Below are 21,157 nucleotides of genomic sequence, written 5' to 3' on the forward strand. Positions count from 1 at the left end.
AGAAATATTTATTAGTATCTTATTAATATATTTCTTCCTGGTTTCGTTTCAGTTGAAAGAGAAGAGTGAAGTGTGTGGTGGTAACACAGATTCCATAGAAGAACTGAGGAAGGCAGTTTATTTAGCTGAAGAGGTTTGTCCAGGCATTGCAGATACCATGGTGTCACACCTTGTGCAGAGGCTTCAGAGGTAATGAAACTATTTCAGTATGGCTTACAGAAAGCTGCAAATCTGATTCTACAAATATTTGGCTTGTGTTAAATTGAAAGAATTAATTTCTGTTTCTAATGGAGAAGAAAAACGCTTGTGCCTGCAGTTTGTGCAATTGTGTTTGCTTACTGGAAAAAAACCTAATCATAGCAGCAATTGTAATTTCTAGCTTCAGGTTATAGCACATATGTATGTTCATCCTGTTGGTGTGCATATTGTGTGTCAAATGAGACTGGACAGACTTTTTCCTTTGCAGTTCACATGAGAGACAAACTCTTTCTTGGTGTCTGGGTGTGTATTGCAGAGAGCACTCTGTGTCACTCATAGTTGCTTTTACCCACGTGGATGAATTGACTGTTCAGTTGGTCTGTGTTTCTTTCACTCACATAGTCAGTGGTTCCTTGTTCATTCATTAAAGACAGTCTGTATGGCCTTTTGGCGGAACCTCCAGAACCATTATTTGGTCTTAATTCAAAAGGCCAGATTTCGTATGAGATTTTTTAACTGCCTTGGTTAGGAATGTATTATTAACAAATACTCAATTTTCTGTTCTTTTAAATGCTGCACAAGAAAAGATGAGTGGTATAAATTTCAGAATTGCTGTTGGAAGAGGCATAAAATTGCAACCTTGAATCCAGGGGCCCACAGTTGTTGTGAATCTCACAGCAGCCAGATTGGATTGCTTGGTACTAGAAAAAACTCATGTCAATGATTATTCATGAACCACTACATGGAAAATTATCACCCTGAGCAGGTGTCTTCCTTATACTGTCTCTAACCACAGCTTGGTAAAGTTTAGGAATTCACAGCTTTGAAGTTGAAGCACAAGATTTCCAGGCCGACACTTTCTCCTTCAATAAAAACCAATGCCAAGAAACCTGCAAGCAATTGTGTTTTTTGCTTTATGGGCTGTTAAGAGTGAAGCCCAGTCAGCATCTCCAGTGCTGAAAGGTTACTTCTAATGCCAGATGTCCTGTCCTGTCTCATTTGATCCTGGCAGGCTTGAAAGAGTTTCTGGAGCTTCCATCTCAGTTTGTTTCCATTAGGGGTTCCAAAACTGAATCCAGTCTTTCATCAGCTAATATTTCAGTGTCATATTTTTATCAGTCTGGTACGGGATCTTCCTGGACTGGAAACCTCAAAGATTTGATGCTGCAGTTGAGGCTGAAAAATGACCATGTGGAGACAGTTGTCCAGCCATGGGCATTTTTGGGGAGGCTGGAGGTGATCTTACTTGTTCTGTCACAACAGCAACATTCATCATTTTTGTCCTACAAGAAAGATTGCAGAACCCTTTATATACCTATTTAGCATTGTTTTCCTTCTGTTCTGCTTCCTTGGACTGTTACTGTTTTTCTTGGTCATAATGTCTTAGAACAGTGGAGGCAGGCACTTCATTCTCTTTCAAGGAGAGAAAGAATTACTCAGAGAGAATATTTGTCAGTGGATCATATCTGGGTGAACTTTCTCTTCTTTTCAGGGATGATATGCCAGCTAGTATGGGATGATGACTCCAGAAAGGGAGCGAAAGAATGAATAGCAAGAACTCCCACTTAAAATGAGCTTGAATCATTCCATAGCTTAGTAAGGTTTCCCTTGTGGATAAAGCTATTTTTTGGAGCTAGTCAAATTCTGAAAAAATAGTTCCTTTTTGTTTGAGTGCTACAAGAAGTATTCTCTGTTATATCATTAGGTCATTCAATATCCTCTCAATTTGGTAGCTAATTACTGAAGATAATTGTTGTTGTTTTCAACAACAAGTTTCTAATGACATTTTCACTTTCCCTTATGATTGGTTAGACTGGATTTTGTAAGTTTGTTTGAATGAATGAATTGGGACCCTCAGAATAGCTGCCCTAATAATTGGGACTATCAGAATAGATAGTGAGTGAATCCTTCCTCCTCCAGTTTTGATCTTGGATGTTTGAAGTTTACCGGAAACTTAATGTGATTAAAATGTGTGCTTATTTCTTTGGATGATTTAAGAATCTGCTTAGATCAAGAAATACAGTTTTCCTGTTGAAAAGGTTTGATGTAAACTTACGAAGCAGGAAAGTTGGAGTCACTTCCATCATTATGTGCTACTCAGTAACACATGAGCACAGGTTGTTGCTGTTAGGAAAGCAGTGGTACTCTAACGGGTGTATTTCAGGAGTTGTTCAGCTCCATGGCTCTTCCTTTAAAGTGTGGTGGCAGTGGTGAGTACCATTGTGCAAGGAAAAAGGCCGGAACTTCAACGGCATAAAATGGAATAACTTCATTGCTACTTGTTGTAGAATGCCTTTCTAAAAGTTGCCACAGTAACTATTTCTTTTCCTCTTCAGATATTCACTAGCTGGAGGAAGTTCTTCATCTTACTGACATACTCTTCCTGACTTTCCTAAGACAGCAGAGATCCCGTGGTGTCTGCATTGAAGGCGTGCAACCTAATGCTGTTCTGCCTCTGTCTCTGGAAAGTCCTGGGGAGGGAGGACATTCCTAAATGTGCAAGAGTGAAAATGAAGTCTCTTGGACGGAGGCAATCTTTTTCAGCTCCTTAAAGCTATAATTTTTTAAAATGATAATGCACATATTCCAGGGAGGTATCCTTTTGTAAAATCTGAAATGTATATTTAGGTTTGTGATAGAGAAATTGAAGATATTGAGAAACCTCAGGTATCTTGCTTTAAGAATTCCACTGGGAGATGGCGCATGGTTGTTGGAATTGTGTACAGATATGTATATAATGTCTTTTTTAACAGAAAGCCTTTCAATGTGCATAAGGAATCACTGTGTACAAAATGGTAAAGTGCTTTTGTAGATAACATTAGTGGGGTAAATATTTGACAGGCCATAACTGAGTATTGCCTTGCCTTTATTACATGTAAAGTTTGAATTATGTGATAAGTGAATCTTGGCTTGATTTTTGTATGTGAAGTATTTGCCATTGAAAGAGTTAATCCTGTATTATAGAACCTTCTATTTGTACCTCAGCACAGACACAATTTTATTCTTTTTCTCCAGCATTTCTTCCTTTTTATCTATATTCTGAGCGTGACTTTCTATTTATGGTACTACTTCTAGTTATTTTAAATTTCATACACCTGGTCTCTCAAAGCTTTAAATTTAAATTATTATTTTTCCTCGAGAATGAGTTCTTTCATATCTTCAGTTTCAAATTGTGCCAATGCAAATTCTGAAATTGTTCAGTTTTAGTAACAGATATTTGTGAAGCTTGTGAAATTCAGACAGAGTCTTTTTTTCACCTGAACATGTTTGAATGCTCACACAAATCTTTATTCCCTTCATTTATTCTGAAATATCTCCTTAAGATGTTGATTCTGAGACAGTGGCAAGTATTTATCATGCCTATTTTTATCATTAAAACAAATGTCTTTCAGCATAAAAGAAAAACTATTCATAGATTCAATATTTGGTCTTGCTGCCTTGATCTGTGCATCTCTTTCCCAAAATTGATAGATGTTGGACAGAGAGACTGCAAAACAGCCTGAGTGCTGTGTGCTGTGTGCTGGGTCCTGTTGCTTGCCTCCCCAGAGAAAAGTTACTTCTTGAAATTCTGAATTTTGAAATTTCCACTATTCCTGTGAGGGCTTCTAGATAACTGACTTCAGGTGTTATAGATCTTGGAAATAGTAACATTAGTTCATTAGTTGTATGCACAGTTGATTAGGTAGCTGCCATTTTTAGTTTTTTTTCTTTTTCCCCCGCAGTATTACTTTGAGGTTTACCTTGGTTGGTTTCACCAAGACTATATTCAGGTACTTCTTATTCCAGTAGCTAAGAGAGCATATTTGCCTTCTTTTAATGAAGAAATTGATGACTTTATGCTTTGCATGACAGTGAGGTAACTTATATATTTACTTTGAAAAAAAATATATAGATAGGAGCTTTGGAACAGAAAGGATTAACATTTAAAAGTATAGGCGTATCTGCCTGGCTTGGTTCAAGAAACCCAGGTACACTAACCATTGTGGAAGCTGGTGAGGTCTCCTTCCAGGAGTTCCTATCACCATGGTAGCCCTCAGTCTATGCATATTAATAGCCTTAATTTATTAATTTAAGAATTTAACAGTAAGAGGACACTGTCTTGCTAACAAAGCTAATATACTTCTGCCCAGGTTGAAACAACAGTTGAAAGAAATGTGGGTGTGTGTTCATCTTGTGGCCATGCTTGCGGGCACTACTCATTTGCCAGCCTTATGAGATAATAGGTTTCCTTTATGGCTAAGGAATTTAAAGTAAATTGAACAATGCTAAAGTTTGAGCAATGTTTTACAACTCCACTTTGATTAATATCTTTAATTATGTTGTTTAGTGTGCTCTTAAGTGTTACGGATAGGTTCACTCTTGAGGAAACAAATTTAGCACTGCTTTTGTGAAATGTACATCAGAATGTAGTGCAACGGAGAATTTACCTGTTGATGTCTCAATATGAGAACATTCAGCCTTCAGCTGATCTGTGTGCTGTGGCTGCACATGGAAATCAACAGGTGTGTTTGCATTGGAAATATAAATTGATCAGTGTAAGCTAGTCATCTGTTAATGTAAGGACTGGAAATTAATGTGAGCTTACTTGGAGATGCACAGAACTCTGAGACATAGTGGGGAGGTTGAATTTATGCTGCTGGCTTGAATGTCAAGAATTTCTCAATCAGCAACTTGAATTAAATTCTAAGCGACACTCTTTGAACACTCATTTGAAAAGTTATATATATGTGTTTTGAGTTGCATTTTAGTTGTGTTCTGGGACTGTATGTTGAGGAAATACTTCTCTGAGTAGATGGTGGCAGAATTCACCTGATGAATGTGTCAGAGCTTAAGACGAGTAAGACTTATGGTGAGGGCAGGTAGCCAAAAGGCTTGGGCATTTAGAAGGAGACAAGACCTCATTTATGGTAGAGATGTGTATTTTTATATGTAATATACAGATTATTTAAATATAGACTATCTTAAACTGAGATTCACTGAAAAAAAAGTGTGCTGTATCTTGAATGTAGAAGTACAATCATTTGCTATTGAAAAGTATTGATGCTTTAAAAATCAGGTCTATATTGGTAACAGAAGAGGAGCTTCATTTGAAAGAAGCACCGCCTCAGTTTCTCAGAGAAAAAGATGTGTATTGATATTTTTGAGAGGTTTTTTCATGCTTAAAACATGTCTGTGTTACGATGTTGCACTGATGATTTTTCTGTGCAGGTAGTACTTCACTCAGTCTTGACTATACTAAATGACAAGCTATCCCTATTTATGCAAACATTTAAATTAGTAGAACTGCTTATTTGTCAGGGATTTCATGATTAGGCAGTAAATAAACTCACTGTTTAAAAACAATAAAATCAGTTATTTGAACTGAAGGCTTGCTTTTTTGTAACTCTCAGATGTGTAATCTATTTTTTTACCTTAATTTTCCCTGCAATTGCACTTTGTAGTTGCTGACCAGTTTACTGAAGGATGACGTGCTAGTGCACAGAATGCTTTTGGTGTAGTAACAAAGCAGTAGCTTCACTCCGCAGTGCCACGGTTCCTTTGCAGCTCCATCATTGTGTGTGAGCTTGTGGGAGCAGAAGATGGAACTGATTTTTGCAGAATGTCCTCACTGGGGTGTTCTGCCCCACTGTGCAGGAGGGGCAGGTGGAGGGGGAAGCTGAGGCTGGGTGTGTTGGCACCTCACTGCAAAGCAGCTTGCTTGGTGTGAGTTCCCATCCTCTTGTACCCTGTCATCCCATCATCTGCCTCTTAATGTGCTCTTAATGTACTTGGGCAATGTCTTGTTTAGCTCTCACTACTTTATGTGACATTCTGTATTACTTTTGAAACAGCATGGTACCAGTTGTAGTTTTACAGTAACCTGACTTTGAAGGAAATGCATTTTTGCCTTCAAAAATGTCACAATTGGAAGATTATCCAGAGTGCTGATAAGCACAGGTATAATGCAGGGAGCAGGAGAATTGCAAATCGTTTTTGTAAGCTGCTGGGGAGGAGCTGAAGGTATAGCACAAATCTGCTTGCTCCTTTTAACTGTGTTTTGCAGATGTGCTGGTAACTGCACTGAGCATATGCCATAGACAAATTGTATACAATGGTTTCCTGCCACCTTTAACGCATGATTACAGAGGACCGTGAAAGTGTGCATCTTGTTTTCTGTAATGCTGCTGCCTGTTTATAACCGTGTATTTAAATTTTACTTTTGTCACTCTACACCAACATAATAAATCTTGTAAACTATGTGACCTAGAAATAAAGAAGGAAAAGTTTCATGAAATGTTGCCACCTGAGTGGTCAGTGAGGAGTGGTCAGTGACATGAGATGAGATTCAGAGCCCCTCCCCTGGAGGGGATGCTCTTGTGGGCTCCTAGAGCAGTTATTGCACTCGTGTCAGTAATGATATACAGAAAGTTTATAGATCAGTGTTTGGTTTTTAATGGTAGTCATCTCAGAATCTGTAGCACTTGCAGATGGCAGTGATTTAAAACCCACCTTGTAGTCTCCATCCTGCCAGCCCAGTGAAACTGATGAAATGCTCACAACAACTGACATTTGCTCACCCCCCAAGGATTGCACCTTTAACTGGTGACAAACTGTGACAGCTGCATGCCTGTAGTTGTATTTCATAACTATTTTCTGCTGCTAAAAACCGTATGTGTGGCACATTGCCCATTATTTTGTCCCCTACCAGCTTTCCTGTGCCCCCAGGGCAGAGGGAGTGTCCATGTGGTGTAGCAACTGGAGTGCATCTGCCTGCACGTACATAACTGTGCTTCTGAGGGCAAAGACCATGTAATTGGTCCTGTATAGAAAGAAAGAATGGGCAAAATTGGGCTTTTCAGGTCTTTCTTGATCCTCTGTTTTGTTCTTGGCTGATGGAATGGTGGGCTGTTAAACCTGATTTTGTCTCTCTTTTATCAAGATTTCTGAAATCACAGCAGGTTTTCCCCTACCTGCTGACTTGTCTTTCAGTCTGTCATTTTTGTCTGGTTTCAGCTAAATTTACAAAGGCATTAAGGTGTCAGTGTTGTTTAAATAAAATGTTCTGAAAAGAGGTAGGTTTGAGGTATATTATCAAACACAACAGAGGTTAAAGTAGACAGCAGATAAATGGTGGCGATGCTTAATCTTGTTGAAAAAACCACAGGAGTCCAGGTGTTTCTGATCCCTTTGCCTGTGGTGCAACCTTCCTATGGCAGTAAAGTCCCTGTTTTGTTTTTATTTCTTCCTTATTGGAAACTGGCAACTATTTCATGGTGAGTCATAACAACACCAGCAGTACATCTCCTGGAGTGCCCAGTTTGAGGTTTTCCTGCAGCTGAGACAGGAATGTTTAGTGATGGCTCCTGACCTGGCACAGAGTGACCCTGCCTCTCTGCAGGCTGTTCTTGTCTGAACAAGCAGCAATATGATGTGAATCAGGGTTAAAAACAAGTGGTGCTATATTACAGTGCTCTAGTACATTGAGTTTTATTCACACGCGGACTCTGCCTGGTTCCAAGATACAACCAAGACAGTAGACTTTACTCTCTTACCATCACTTCATTTTTGGGTTAATCCTGGGAATAGACAACTAGAAAGATGCTGACAGTGGACAGCAGTTCATGTGGTTCCATTTTAAAAAAGGATTTAAAAAATCGCACTAGTAGAGAAGAAAAAGAATCTTACTTTAAACCTTTCTTTTCTATAAGAAAAATATAATACAAAAAGGTAAAAATGGTGATTAGGTAGGTACTCTGAAAGTTGCATCCACAGCCTAGCTTGGTCTCTGCTGTTAAGGATAAATATCACTGTATCTTGGTCTTTGCCTTATTTTCCAAAATTTCCTTGTATGAAAATGCAGCTTGCTGAGAAAAGGTGTTACTTGATTTCTTTTGATGGTTCAGAGTAAACTACTAAAGCAGATAACAGTTAATGAAGATTGTATCCAACAAGCCCCAGGGTTCTAAATTAAAATTCAATTGTGGCTGAATTAGGGGCATGGCCCTCAATATAATTTCCATTTTAAAAAATCTTTTCACGGTTAGAGATAACAATTCTAAAGGGAAGAGGCAGGGCCCTAAGGTGTTACAGGTACTGTTTGACCACTCAGTAATAATAATTTTTGGTGGGATCAGGTCTGCAGCCTTTTACTTCATAGCAACATCAAGTGCTGTTGCTTTTTCAGCATTGTTGTTCCAGACCAGTAAGGCTGCAGCTGAATTGTTGTTCATTTATGCTATTTCGTCTTCTCCTCACTACACAGATCATTGGTCACAGTCCAGGTCAGTCCTGAAGCACTGGAATTCTGTTAATACAGAGGTGGGTCACAGGCTTGGAATGGACAAGGCAGTGGGCGCTGCAGCTGGGAAAATGGGCTTCAGATTTTCCTACCTAGTTTCCAAGTTTGTCCTTAGCACATCCTAGGCAGAGGCAATGCTCTAGGGTAGGTGTGATTATTGCGTTGGTATGGAGAGCCAGGGCCAATAGCTGAGGAAAAGAGCAACTGCAGAATGCTACCTGTCCAGGGGGCTGAAAGTTTCCATGCAGCTGAAGGAAATGCTCTGAAAAGAGTTTCCCTTTGTCAAGGTGTGCTTGGATTTGGCCATGGGGACTGCTGCATGTCCTAAGGGGTTAGGAACCCATCCTCATCTTGGATGGAGGTATGTTTGAGGTTGGGGGTAATAGAAAGAAGTCTTTACTGTCTCAAAACAGGCATATGTACAATGGTATTGTGAGGTATTTTATTCCCTTTTGTTGTGAGCAAAGCTGTAAGAAGCCATTTTACACATTGCACACAGATAAGCCATTAACAAAGCGAGGAGCTGGATGAAGAAAAAGCAGGGATAGAACTTCCCAGCTTCGTTTCCCAGACTGACCTTCAGGCCCCCTCTGCTTAGCACTGTGCTTCCTCCAAGGCATGTAATGGTGATGGTGACTTCTGCTAATGGAAGTTTTACATCACGCTGGTAACAGTGTTTCTTAAAACTTGAGCAAAGGCATCTAAGCCTTGTAGATACAGTGCTGCCAACCTTCTCAGTGCACCACCAGCTTATCCAAAATGGAGTGCCAGCTGCTGTTAAAGCCAGACATACAAAATAGGTAATTCGGCTGCAGGTTGTGTAAGTCGCTCTCTCTGCCTGAGCCCCGGGAGAGAGAGGAAGAGACTGAAATTCCAACAATAAACTGGAAGTCAATTTGGGATGTGTAGCAAGCAGGATGAAAACTTGGGGCTTCAGTAGTACCCCCAGTACTAAAGCTTAGAGCAATTTAGTTACCAAAACATTACAAATGAATCACAAATAGCTGCGGTTCTTGTAGCATACAGGTTTTCTTTCAAGTTCGTAAAACAAACAGCAGAATGTCACCACAGCCTTTAATTTCTTCTTGTACATACCATTCACAGTACATTAACAGCCCAAATAATATTGCACTGGATTATTTTAAAGATTTTTTGTCTTCCAAGTAGTACTCACTTTTCAAAGCCAACAGATGAACAATTTGGTCAACTTGCACCAAGAAAATGGTTAGGTAAGAACCCTATACTTTATTTATACCACATGGATTTGTAACCCCAAAGGGAAATGAGAATGAGCTGTAAACTGTTTCCTTGTTAAACATAGAAAATTAGTAAATTGTTGCTGATTAAATGTAGAAAGACTGAGAAAAAAAGCATGAAATCTGAAAGTTATCTCATTCCTGTTAGACTGCTTGCTGTATATATAATTATATTCTATATTGTGAAAATCCATCTACATTTAAAAGCCCAGCAGTCTACAGATTAACATGGTAAAAAAAAATAATATACTTTTATGAAAAGAGAAGAAAATAGTGTTTGCCTCAGAGGAGAAAGTTTTCAGATTTCAGTCATCTGGGAGTTTTTTTAGGTGCAATCTTTGAGGCAACAAACTGTCTTTTGGCATTTGGCACTCTAATAAGGACAATATTTTAATACTGGCACAAGCTAAAAACAGCACAGAATGACAAAATACAAGACATGAAACAAACCGCAGCCACTGGGATGATGGTAAGCTAGTTTGTATATACGGAGAACTTAAACAGTTTTGCTGAGGAATTGTGAAAGATTCTGCAAAACCATACTTATTCTCTTCTTTTACCAAAGTGTAAGTTTTCTTAAACTTGGAGGGAGAAAAAGAGTTTCAAATGTCCTCTAGAAAATCAGCAGCTGCTGGACAATCAACACAAGGGCTTGTTTAGCTGTCAATAGGCGTGAGGCTCTTTGTGACTCAGAGCTCGAGGGCGTGAGGCAGAGCTGGTGGCACTTCGGATCACTTCCATCCATCTGTGAGGAGGCACGAGGAGAGGCACAAACAAAAGAAAGGTCAGTTCCCAGGGGAGGATTTCTTGACAGATACGGTCTGTGCTGTTGGTTGTACAGTTTGATTTTCAGTGCCTGTGGGAGCATCTTCCTACTTCACCCCTAAGTGTATCTGAAGTCAAGGGGATCCACACAATTGCCATGACTGTAAGGAGGTTTAGAGAGAACAGACAGCAGGTATGGGACCCAAAACTCATGAAGTTAGTAGTAGTTTTACTTTTTTCTGAGTTGTCCAAGCAATGAGCAATTGAGATCAACCATTCTTAATTTAAGAGCAAAAAAATGTACTTTAGCTGCAATTTCTACTTCTTTTTCCTAGAACTGATAAAGGCATTGTGTGGTTTTATTTTATCACCACTTTCCCACAATCTGCCTCGTTTATAGTTTTAGACTGACATGGCTAAAAGTTAAGAATAGCTTTCTTTGACGAAGATGTCATGATTTTTGACATGCTCATGCCTCATATAAAAGGACTAAATTAGTTCATGTATGAACAATCACAAACCACAAATTAGGAGGAGTAGTGCCTTTTCCCCAGCTCTCCATGTATCTGATGTTCAGTGGGAAGTGTAAAAATTACATGGTGAAGTGGCATAAATATGTAGTAGGAACAGCTGCTTCTATAAAAACTGGTATTTTATTTCAGGTGTGGATTTTCCATGAAGTTGTACTAGAGGAAGCAAAGCTATTCTGAAGAGCTACTGAGATGTCCTGTGATCTGTTCACATGCTTCCTGAAGTCTGAGATATGGAGCTCCCCATACAGCCAGCCTGATCAATTTTGATTGGATAATTCCAGGTTTTGCAGTAATTACTATTACTGCTTCCATATCATCAAAACCAATCATTTGATTTTAGCGGTATCAGGTTTAAAATTTCTTTTATAATTTTAAAGGTTCTTTCTCCAGTTGTGCTGAACCATGTGCGTGTATTACTGAACCAATTTATTAAACTTTGCATCTACTCACCTTTGGAAGAATGCTCCTGGAATTTAACAAAAAATTTCTCTAAAAGAAAACAAACTTACCTTTCAAAGGTGTATTCACTTTCCGCCCTGAAGTAGTACACATGGGATTTGAAATGCAGCTTGAACACATAATCTTTGTGAATGTTTTCAGATTCAGAAGGAAGGGTAAGTGAATAGCCCAATAAAGGAAGGCTGGCTAAAGGATGATTGTCCTGAAAAGATATGATGGAAAGTGCTGTGAGATCAAATGCCCTTAAGTAAAGAGAGCACGTAAGTAAATGGAAGGCAGCTACACACTCATTTAAAGGTCATTGCATTTCTACATGTGCAGAAAAATAACAGATTTATACAATTGCAATAAAATTAATTGTCTGGTACTTTCAGTTGGTCATCATTATAGACCCTTCGCATAAGGATCTGCTGCAGGCTGATCCTATCAGTACTCCCTTGAAGGAAAGCTGGCTGATATCTTGGAGTTTCACTACTTTCAAACTGATGAACATAAGGCTCCATCATTTGCCACTGGCAGGGCACCACACAGGTTCATCCTTGCCTTGCAAAAACACCTACTCCTTTAGAGGTGTGCTGGCCACCTGGCAGGTTCACTGCTAAAGTCCTTTTACTGTATGGCAAATGATTTCTTCATCCCTCTTACATGTAGAATATCCTCCAATTCCTCCTTTAATCATTAAGGATTTCTATAACATGAAAGCACAATGTAGCAACTCAAGTTACTTTGTGCTTATGCCCTGCTCAAACAGATGCAAAAGTCCAGCAGATTCTAGACAGAAATCCCAGATGTTTGCTCAGGTGGACTAAATCAGTGACTGCTGTTCTCTTTTGTTTGGCTTAAGTGTCAGCAATGGTAAACAAAATTTTTAAGTCATTTTTAAGTTTTTAATTGTAATGATCTTAGAATTTGTGCAAGAGAAAAGCCTGGTTTAAACTTGCACCGCAGCTTCTGAGCAGTGGTGAGCTCTGCTGTGCTTTCAAGAATGATCTGTACTGTGACTGTTGAAAGCTTCAGGAAAGAACTGACCCAAGAGCAGAGTGTGCCCTGCTCTGTGTGCCAGTGGCAGTGAAGGCTGTGTGTGGAGCTGTCCCTCTTCGGAAAAGAACCTCATACTGTCTTCTCCAGCCACTCACACTTGCCCAGTTGGTTACCTGGTGCGATTTATAGAAGAACATGCAGAAGTTGGTGAACACCACCCATAGCTTCTGCCACCCATTGCTGTTTTTGAATTTTCTTAGGAGATTTCCAGACAGCTGGTTCTGAAACAGATCAAAAGCAGCCAAGTAAAACAGTGAAAAGTACCTGAAGCTTAATTATTGTAAGAAAAATAATTTGCTTTTATCTGGTTTTATGTGACCTGGTTGTACATGAAAATGCTTCAATTGAATGGACGTACTTTTCTTCTGCATTTTTCTACTGCTGAGTAGTACTTTATGTAATGTATTTTTTTGTTTGCAGCTGGGTATTTCTGAAAACTCAATGCTACTACACTAATCATTTTATCCATGGAGATGGCTTTCAGCAATATATTACTACATTTCAGTCTTGTTAATCCTACTCTGTTCTTTTAGAATGATATGTGAATAGAATGGAAACAGAAAGTCTGACATGAATTTGTGATGTAAAGGAAAATTATGACATACTTTAGAATTGCACATAGAGACTGTGGTCTCTGTAACCAGAGAGCTCACATGGTACTTTTCAAAGATTTCAAAAACAAGGACTGTTAACCTTATTTTTAGCTGGATTTTGGATAGTTTAACAAAAAGGAGGAGAAAGCCATAACCAAGTACATGTATTTAATGGCTGGTTGAAGAAACTGCTCTTCACATAGTGAAGATGGAAAGCAGACCATCATTGTTCCTTGCAAATGAACAGGAGTTCTCAGTGAATTATTAATGACTTCCCATTCCTTGTTGACTGTGAGGGCTCCTGCCTCGATCACAACAGCTGTTTACATCATTCTCTTTATCTAATACAGAAGCTAATAACTTAATCTGTAAAGCTTAATAGTCAAAATCTGGGGGTCCTGGTGTAGCTACTACAAATGAAGGAGTCTTAAAAAAGTTCTGTTTTCACCAGCCTTGGATATGCATTAAAGCCTTTCCTTTAAATCATCCTATTCTCTGATTTCTGGCCTACTGCCTCCTTGCTCTAAGTCACAGGTGTACTCCTTAATTTTCTGTTACCTCATTACTCTGGAGGATATCATAAAAGGACAGGCTTTGCATTCGGTACCAGCAGACATATGAAATGGAAACAGGCCGCTGATCACTGATCAGTCCAGCAGGTAGGGAGGAACAGTCACTGACAGAGAGAGGATCTTCTACCACGAGAGAGACAGAAAGGAGGGAGAGACACAAAGAAAATAAACGACAATGCTGAAGTGAGAGTCACCGACAGAATGACGTGAGCATGAGTGGGACCTGCCACGCATGGAGCAGCAGTGGAGCTGAAGATGTTTTCACAGAACAACGCATGGCTCCAGGGTGTGCTTGGTCTTCGCTGCTTTGTGTTCATTTGAGGCACAGGGAAGGAACAAAAATGAGCAACAATGAGCACTGATCTCAGACTTAGTTAGATTTGCCTAACTGAATGTTTTAATCATTAGAATGAGTCACTGGTGTAAGTTTTATGTCTATTTGTAATAAGCCCTCTGCTTTAGGGAAAAATACGAGACCTTGTCCTGTGCTGAACTACTCCTCCCTTGCAGGATATAGGGTATAAAGGGCATAAAGAGCAGAAAATCCCACCTACGTGGAATTGAAATGAGGCTCTACAGTCAGCATTTTTTAGTACAGAATAATCTTGTCATATTTCAGCAACAAACTCACCTCCTGTTTAAAAACAGAGGCAGTTACACAACCTGTGAATATGTTTTTCCTTGCATCACTATGTTCTGCATCAGTGCATCTTCTCTAGAGCAATGGTGGCCTGATGTCTGAGGGCTGCCACTTGAGTGCAAATCCACTCAGCTTTAAGATTCCTTTTTCCATTTTCATAGAGCATAAATTTCCATTTGATGAGGGCTGTGATAAAGTACGCAGAGCTCCTTGGACTCTCTTGGGTGAAGGAAGAACACCACAGCAGGCTTACCACCTCATTGTAAAACCTACACTGAGCTAGGTAGTTTCAATCTTTGAAAAGACAATGTCTGCACCTCGGCTGTTGCATACAGAATTAACAATTGTGGATCAAATTGGCTTAGCTGTGATCAGAGGGGTAAAAAACGGGGTTTGTTTTGAGGTGGAAAATGCAAATAAAGAAAAAGCAGATGAGACTGAGCAATGAGACAAGGTTCCAGAAAAGATGGCTAGGTAAAGAAATAAGTTAGTAATACACATAATTAAAACTCTGGCTGCAGCAGCTAAAGACAATATCCTTTCCGCTCGAGCAATGACTTAATGCCTCTGTAACTGAAAGCATTAAGACAGTTTGAACTGCTTTACATTTTAAAGGGCATCAGCTTTTTTTCTGGACAGTTGCTTCTATGAAAATTACTGCTCTAACGGTACAGAGGTGCACGACAGGAGCAGATACGTGCTTCTTGAGTGACGGTTTATGCCAGCATTTGAGGATATGGGAGGCGGTTTAATAAGCGTGCCTGAAACTTCCCCAGAAGGAGACAAGGGAACAGTGCACTTGTTAAGGAGGAGCAAAAAGGAAATTGTCATTCAAAAGCGAGCCTGGAGCTGCAGTTCAGGTCGTTCTGAGGCAGATACCTCCACAGCAACACTAAAGTCGATCATTGAAACACTGGTATTTCTGTGCCAGCAGACGTGCACCGTAGTGTTGCCACGGTGTGGTGACTGACGTTCGAGTGAGGTGCGGGATGCACTGAGGTCGTCCTCAGATTCCTGGTCTACAGTAGTTTCATCAGGAGACTCTATGAAATGCAGGGAAAAAGCATCTTTCTTCCTCTATGCAACAACATATATAATTGGAAAAATTAAACAATCCATTCTGTCCACAGTATTGTGAACTAATTTTAAAACACCATTTTAGAAATAATTTTGTGCAGACTTTAAATAGATTATTATATTTTATATAATTATTTTATGTGTTTCTGCAAATGTTAGAATTAAAGACTAACTACCATGCTTTGTTGGTGTTTTTAATACCTTCCAAGGACAGGCACTGCCCAAATCGTGTTAAATAGTTCCTGGAATCATTATGCTTAAGTCACTTCTCTATTCAATGAAACTTTCTGCTAACATCAACAAGAAAATTAAAATGGCACATATATCAATATATCTATACATATATATGTATATAAATCCACTTTCAATGTATCAGTTTGACCTATGGCCAGCAGTTTTCACCACTTTGCTTAGAAGCAACCACCAATCATATTGACAAAAGTGAATAAACCTTATTCTCTGGCATTTACTTACTATTATCAGGTGGGCTGCTTGCCAGTAACTCTGGGGCAGGGCCACTGCTTTTCTCTGCCAGGTCTATTGCCATCTGGATGTCCTCAGTCCATTTGTCCATTTCAGCACGGGTACTAACAATGAAAATTCAGGTTTTATTCACTTTCATACAGGCTGAAAGCAAACTCTAAGAAATAGACACAAGCCGAGCTTACTTCTGAAATAAATAAATTCAGACACAAGATGCTACTTTTTTTTTCCTGATAGCTTAGTTTTGGTTCCAGCTTGCACAATTGTAACTCTATTATGTCCCATCCACTTTTTTCTTAACAAGTGGCTTTCACAAAAGAATATACCTTTGAGGAGATTGTTTTAGGAGCAAATACAAACAAAATGATGCCTCTCTGTCCCACTGTGATAGCTGCAGAGAAATACAATGCACATGTGGACTTTGTCTCCAGTGAATTACCTTGCAGCAACAACGATGGACTGGTGTTGACCTCGTAGTGTTAGACAGTGAGGAACTCCCCATTCCTCCTCACTTTCTTCCATCTGAGAGATAAAAGGCCAAATGCAGTCAGATTGCAGGAAGCACATATTTATTAAGGTGAAACAGTGAACTGAATTGAGCTCTTACCATTGGGGAAAAGAAAACTAGGAGAAATGCTCACAAACAAATCTGAGCTAGGTATTGAGGAAAAAAACAGTGCCTTGCGTGCTGGAAGAATAGTAAGTTCTGCAATAACCTCTTAAACCAAAAGCATGGCTTTGTCTGCCTTGTGTCAAAGAAAGTATTTTTATCAGAAGAGTGATTTATTGTACAAAAGGATGTGTTAAAGGGCTGGGAGTGCTCTGGAAACTGCAGCAGAGCAGAGTTCTGTTGTGAGCAAGTCCAGAGCAAGTCCAGGCCAAATGGCCATCAAGAACTGAGCAGATGCCTTGAAACACTAGATAAAACTTGAAACCTTGCAAGTGTTTAGAGAAAATCAGTTACCGTGGTAGTGACTACTGAACTCAATTCTCAGGACAACCGTATAGAATAGATACAAACCAGTGAGAAGTTCCATTGAAAGTAATGGAGGGAATGAAAGTGTTTTGAAATCAGCAAAAATATTTTTGGAACAATGCAAAAAGAGGTAAATAGGTGCTGTTGGCTTGAACTGGCTGTTTTCCAGAAGAATTGCAGTAAGAGCTCCAAATGACATTTTGCTGCCAGATTCCCACTACTTTGGCTCTAAGATACAGAAATGGAAACATTAGGAAATGCTTTTTTATACAAATTAGATTGTCGCTACTGTTTACTTGTCTTGTGTGTCTATAGTGAATTGGTGATGAATTACTTGTAAGAATCATGGTCAAATTAATGGTTGAAAAAAATTCAAGAACCCATCTCCAGGGAAGTTTGCATTGTGAGGAAGCAGCCCTCAAAAATGCCTTTTCCCCCTCACTTTTGCTATGTGATCACCTCTGTGCAGAAGGCTGCAGGAACAGATGCCGAACCCAAGACGGAATCAGAGAACATCCCCCGCTGCTGCTGTTTTCAGCCCAGCAGAAATTCATCAAGCAATTAAGGTGGGACCACAAATGGCCACTTAAACACAAATCCCTTAAGTTCTCACAATACTTACTGTCATGCCATACAGTGGAAGATGCCCATGGACTTTAAACTGGTTGGATGCTGTCAGTCCTCTACTTGTGTACAACAAGATATCATTGAACTAAAAAGCAAGAATAAGCATCATTAGAATGATGTTGGTTGGCATGTATGTATGTGAAAGAAAAATCAGAATGGTGAATACAGGAAAGCTGAGTATTTATATGGCAATCCTAATGCATGAATCCAAAATAATAGCTTCTGTGACATTCCACCACCTAATGTTATCTTCCTTGCCTTCCTTTCCAGCTAGTTTTAGGTATGTCTCCATAATTTTCCACTGGGTATTTTCCAATGCCTTCTAATACTCCCTTTGTGATCTCTGGGTCAGAACTATCAAGCCTCAACAGCAGTGAAACAGAGTGGTACATCTCACACTCTGCTGCACTTTGAAGCTACAGAAGGTGTATGTTTCACCAATATTTACTCCTGCTTTGAGTGAAAAGATGAGAAAACGTGCCCAAGAGGTGTGTCCAACTCAGCCCTTATAAACAGAGTGGCTGTCTTTTACTCCCCCTATTCAGAAGGAAGCTGGGAGACCTGTTCTAAGGTAGATGGTTTAAGCTAAAAATACCAGGACTGAGAATCTCAATTTGTAGAGCTTTCTGCAGGTAACAACAGTTGTCTGAAGCATGTCAAATGACCGCCTGCATTTTGCTGCCATAAAATAAACAGAGTATTTTCACTGGGCTACCTGAGTCAAAGGGTATTTTTCTCAAACCAGATGGCTGCATTAAGAAAATCACAGTCTGTGGTGTGAAACAGAGCTCTCACCACAGACCTCTACAGCGCAGCAGCAGTAATTCACAAAGCTTTGTGGATCAGCCGCTAGAGGGGGATTTAATTTTGCCAATGATTCCACGTGTATGTGGAATCCCACAGTACTGACCTGGGATTTTACCTCCAAATAGATTCTGGTGCTTAAGACAGATAAAAGATTTCTTTGGAAGTGCGAGCAACTGACTTGAGAGTCTAGTCTCAGATTTTTAATGTTTTATACAGGTATAATACCAAGGCATCATCTAGTATCTGCTGGTATGCAAGAAAATATGCATTGTATTCATTAGGTTTCCTCTTCAGTGCCTTTAAAGGCAGAGGATAATCCTAGCCAGGTAGACTTATTGGGTTATATCTTTGGCCCATTTGAAAGATTAAATGTCAAACACCTTGTAAAAACTACCACACTCACAAGCTTTTCTACACAGCCACTGCCTTCACCTTTTGCACACAAGAAGCCAAGAAAGCATTTTTCTGCCACAGTGCCCTGACTCTTCAGTGTTTTGTGCACTAAAAAATCTGTGCACTCTGCTGGGCATCCCAGGGCCCCAGCACCAAGTGCGCAGCAGCAGTAAGATGGGGAGCTTGGCAGCAAATCAGCTGGGTGGGAAGAAAAGAGAGGAGGAACTATTCAGTGGATTCCTGTGGATCAGAGACAGAGTGGGATCACTGTCACGTGAAAGTGGTGGGAGGAGACAAACTTTTCTAGTTCAGAAGCCACAAAATGTATCTCCAAGTACATGCAGGTCCATCAACATGCTGGGCACTCATGCTGAAACTGAAGGGTTTATGGAAAAATTTGGTTCCGTAATGTGTTCTGAGAGCATTGTGAGAATTATTGTTCATATCACCAGGAGTCACTCTTTATCTTCTTTCCTGAATACAATCACTATCCCTGGTGCCACTTTTCATTTTGCAATGACTCTGCTCTTATTTAAAAGAAGGTACAAGGAGGTATTATTTTATTATTATATTCACATTGTCATATGAAAAATAGTTTTATCTTTGTAAGAAGCAGTTACAAAGAGAATATTGGATTTGAACAGAAATCTAGGTTCTTAACAACCAGCTGCACGGGTGATGTACTTTGTTAATTTAAATAAGGCTGTCTAAAAATACTTACTGTAATTCAAAATTCAAGTCTAACAGTTATGTCTAGTAGATGCTTAGAGTTACATTTCACTGTATAAAGAAAAATTGTCTTCTTGCTTACCAGAAAGAACATCCGTTGCTGTAAACCTTTTCCAGACAATTTACTAAGACTGCCCAGTCTAATAAACTCCTGTGGGAAACAAACACAAAACAAAAATGTATCTCCTGCAAAAATGATGATTTTTTTAAAGTATGTAAAGAGAAATATGACTACTTGGTCATACAAATGACTTGACTATCAGTTACCAAGACTTTTAATTTTATTAAATATGTTAGAAATCTAATTTACAGGATAATTCCATTTGTAACTGTCTTTAGGATAAACTCCTTTCATTCATTTTAAGAAAATTCAGCTAAGCAAAATTGTCTTTACCTGACATTAATTCCTTCAGACAGCTCCCTCTTTTGTCAGTTTTAAATGAGTATTTTTCACAGCACAAATGACATAAAAACTAATGACATACATGTCCTTGGTTAGCCACTGGTAATCTTCTGTGGTGCATATGGCATACATTGCCCTCATTCACTGCAATGTTACACCAGCTACACAACTCAACATCACCATGAGCAGCAAAGAAAGACATTTGTCTGGCAGTGTGGGTTATCCCAGCACCATCCATGTCATATAATACAGCACATTAATTCAGACCATAGTGTTTAAGAATGTTTAGGGATGGAAATAGAGGAAAAGTAGCACATCTGAAACTTTCATAAAGCTGGATTTCCTGGGCTTACTGTGAACTATGTAGTAACTCACCCTTATATTTCTCTGAAATCCACGAAAATACCATTTTTCATATAATTTTTCTCCCTCCAACTTCTGCTAAGAGGTTTATATTTATTTACTACAGTCTTTCTAAGGTCATTCTACTCCTGTATAAAGCACCTAAATCACCTGCATTTAGGAATAAGCTGGCTAAGATTAACCTGTTCAGAGAACCAATCTGAATACCTTAGGCTTGCTGTGGTGTGTCCAGTGCCCCCACCTGCACTGCCTACGGGCTAAAGGGTGGAAACGTGGCTAGAGGAGGTTATCCCTATACCACAGTAGGCTCATGCTACCAGAGAGGCCACTGGAAGCTGTTGTTGGCCTCCAAGGAATATTAATCACAATTAGTACCATGTGGTACCACCTGATAGTCCCTGGCAGGCTCAACACCACCACAGCCAGCGGTGGTGACCACTCCAGAGCTGCAGGTCACTGCCACCTGCCCGTACAACCAGCCACGAGAGGTTTTCATGTCCAGCACAGGAACCAGCTTGGCAGCAGCAGACATCCCGCTCTGGGACAACCTGAAGAGGATGGGGTTACAGTGGCATTTGCCTCCCAGCCCTGCCTGCACAAGGGCAGGGATTTGAGTCAGAGCCAGAAGAGCAGCCAAAGGGCTGGAAGCAGCAACACCCTGGGCATGTGCCAGAGCGTGGTGGCCAATGCTTCTTGCCTTGGCAGGCGAACAACTTCTGCCCCCCCATCTGCCTTTTCCCTGAACTTCCTAGGACAGGAAGACTGCTGAGACTTTAAATAGACGAGGGTAGCAGAAACACTCAATGACAGCATTTAATTTCATGTGATAGAGAGATGCACAGGCTGTGAAATGTCCCGAGGGACTTGCCAAGGATGTGAACAGTCTGTGGATCACTAGAAAGAAACATGAGCTGTGGCAGCTGCTTGGAGACAGGGAAAATGGAAAGGGAGGGAGTGGAGAACA

The 21,157-nt window shown here is 39.8% G+C and overlaps 2 protein-coding genes across 9 annotated transcripts in view; one reads left to right on the forward strand and one right to left on the reverse strand.

Annotated features, from left to right (window-relative positions):
- STK24 (serine/threonine kinase 24) overlaps positions 1–6,472 on the forward strand; it is a 54,230-nt gene extending 47,758 nt beyond the window's left edge. For all 4 annotated transcript variants that reach the window (XM_008632394.2, XM_017732625.1, XM_017732623.1 and 1 more), the window contains 2 exons: positions 53–189; positions 2,535–6,472. In XM_008632394.2, coding sequence (XP_008630616.2) covers positions 53–189; positions 2,535–2,571 — 174 coding nt within the window. In that variant the 3' untranslated portion in view covers positions 2,572–6,472. The remainder of the gene's footprint in view (positions 1–52; positions 190–2,534) is intronic.
- Positions 6,473–8,896: 2,424 nt separating this feature from the next.
- FARP1 (FERM, ARH/RhoGEF and pleckstrin domain protein 1) overlaps positions 8,897–21,157 on the reverse strand; it is a 203,470-nt gene continuing 191,209 nt past the window's right edge. For 4 of the 5 annotated variants that reach the window (XM_017732620.1, XM_017732618.1, XM_017732619.1 and 1 more), the window contains 8 exons: positions 19,510–19,578; positions 17,494–17,583; positions 16,335–16,417; positions 15,887–15,999; positions 15,215–15,378; positions 12,644–12,751; positions 11,540–11,691; positions 8,897–10,477 (listed from right to left, as the gene is read on the reverse strand). In XM_017732620.1, coding sequence (XP_017588109.1) covers positions 10,396–10,477; positions 11,540–11,691; positions 12,644–12,751; positions 15,215–15,378; positions 15,887–15,999; positions 16,335–16,417; positions 17,494–17,583; positions 19,510–19,578 — 861 coding nt within the window. In that variant the 3' untranslated portion in view covers positions 8,897–10,395. Of the gene's footprint in view, positions 10,478–11,539; positions 11,692–12,643; positions 12,752–13,681; positions 13,819–15,214; positions 15,379–15,886; positions 16,000–16,334; positions 16,418–17,493; positions 17,584–19,509; positions 19,579–21,157 lie in introns of all 5 variants that reach the window. The other variant, XM_017732621.1, reaches the window with a different exon arrangement.

This window comes from Corvus brachyrhynchos, unplaced genomic scaffold, assembly GCF_000691975.1.
Source record: "Corvus brachyrhynchos isolate BGI_N302 unplaced genomic scaffold, ASM69197v1 scaffold12, whole genome shotgun sequence".
Taxonomy (NCBI): Eukaryota; Metazoa; Chordata; class Aves; order Passeriformes; family Corvidae; genus Corvus; species Corvus brachyrhynchos.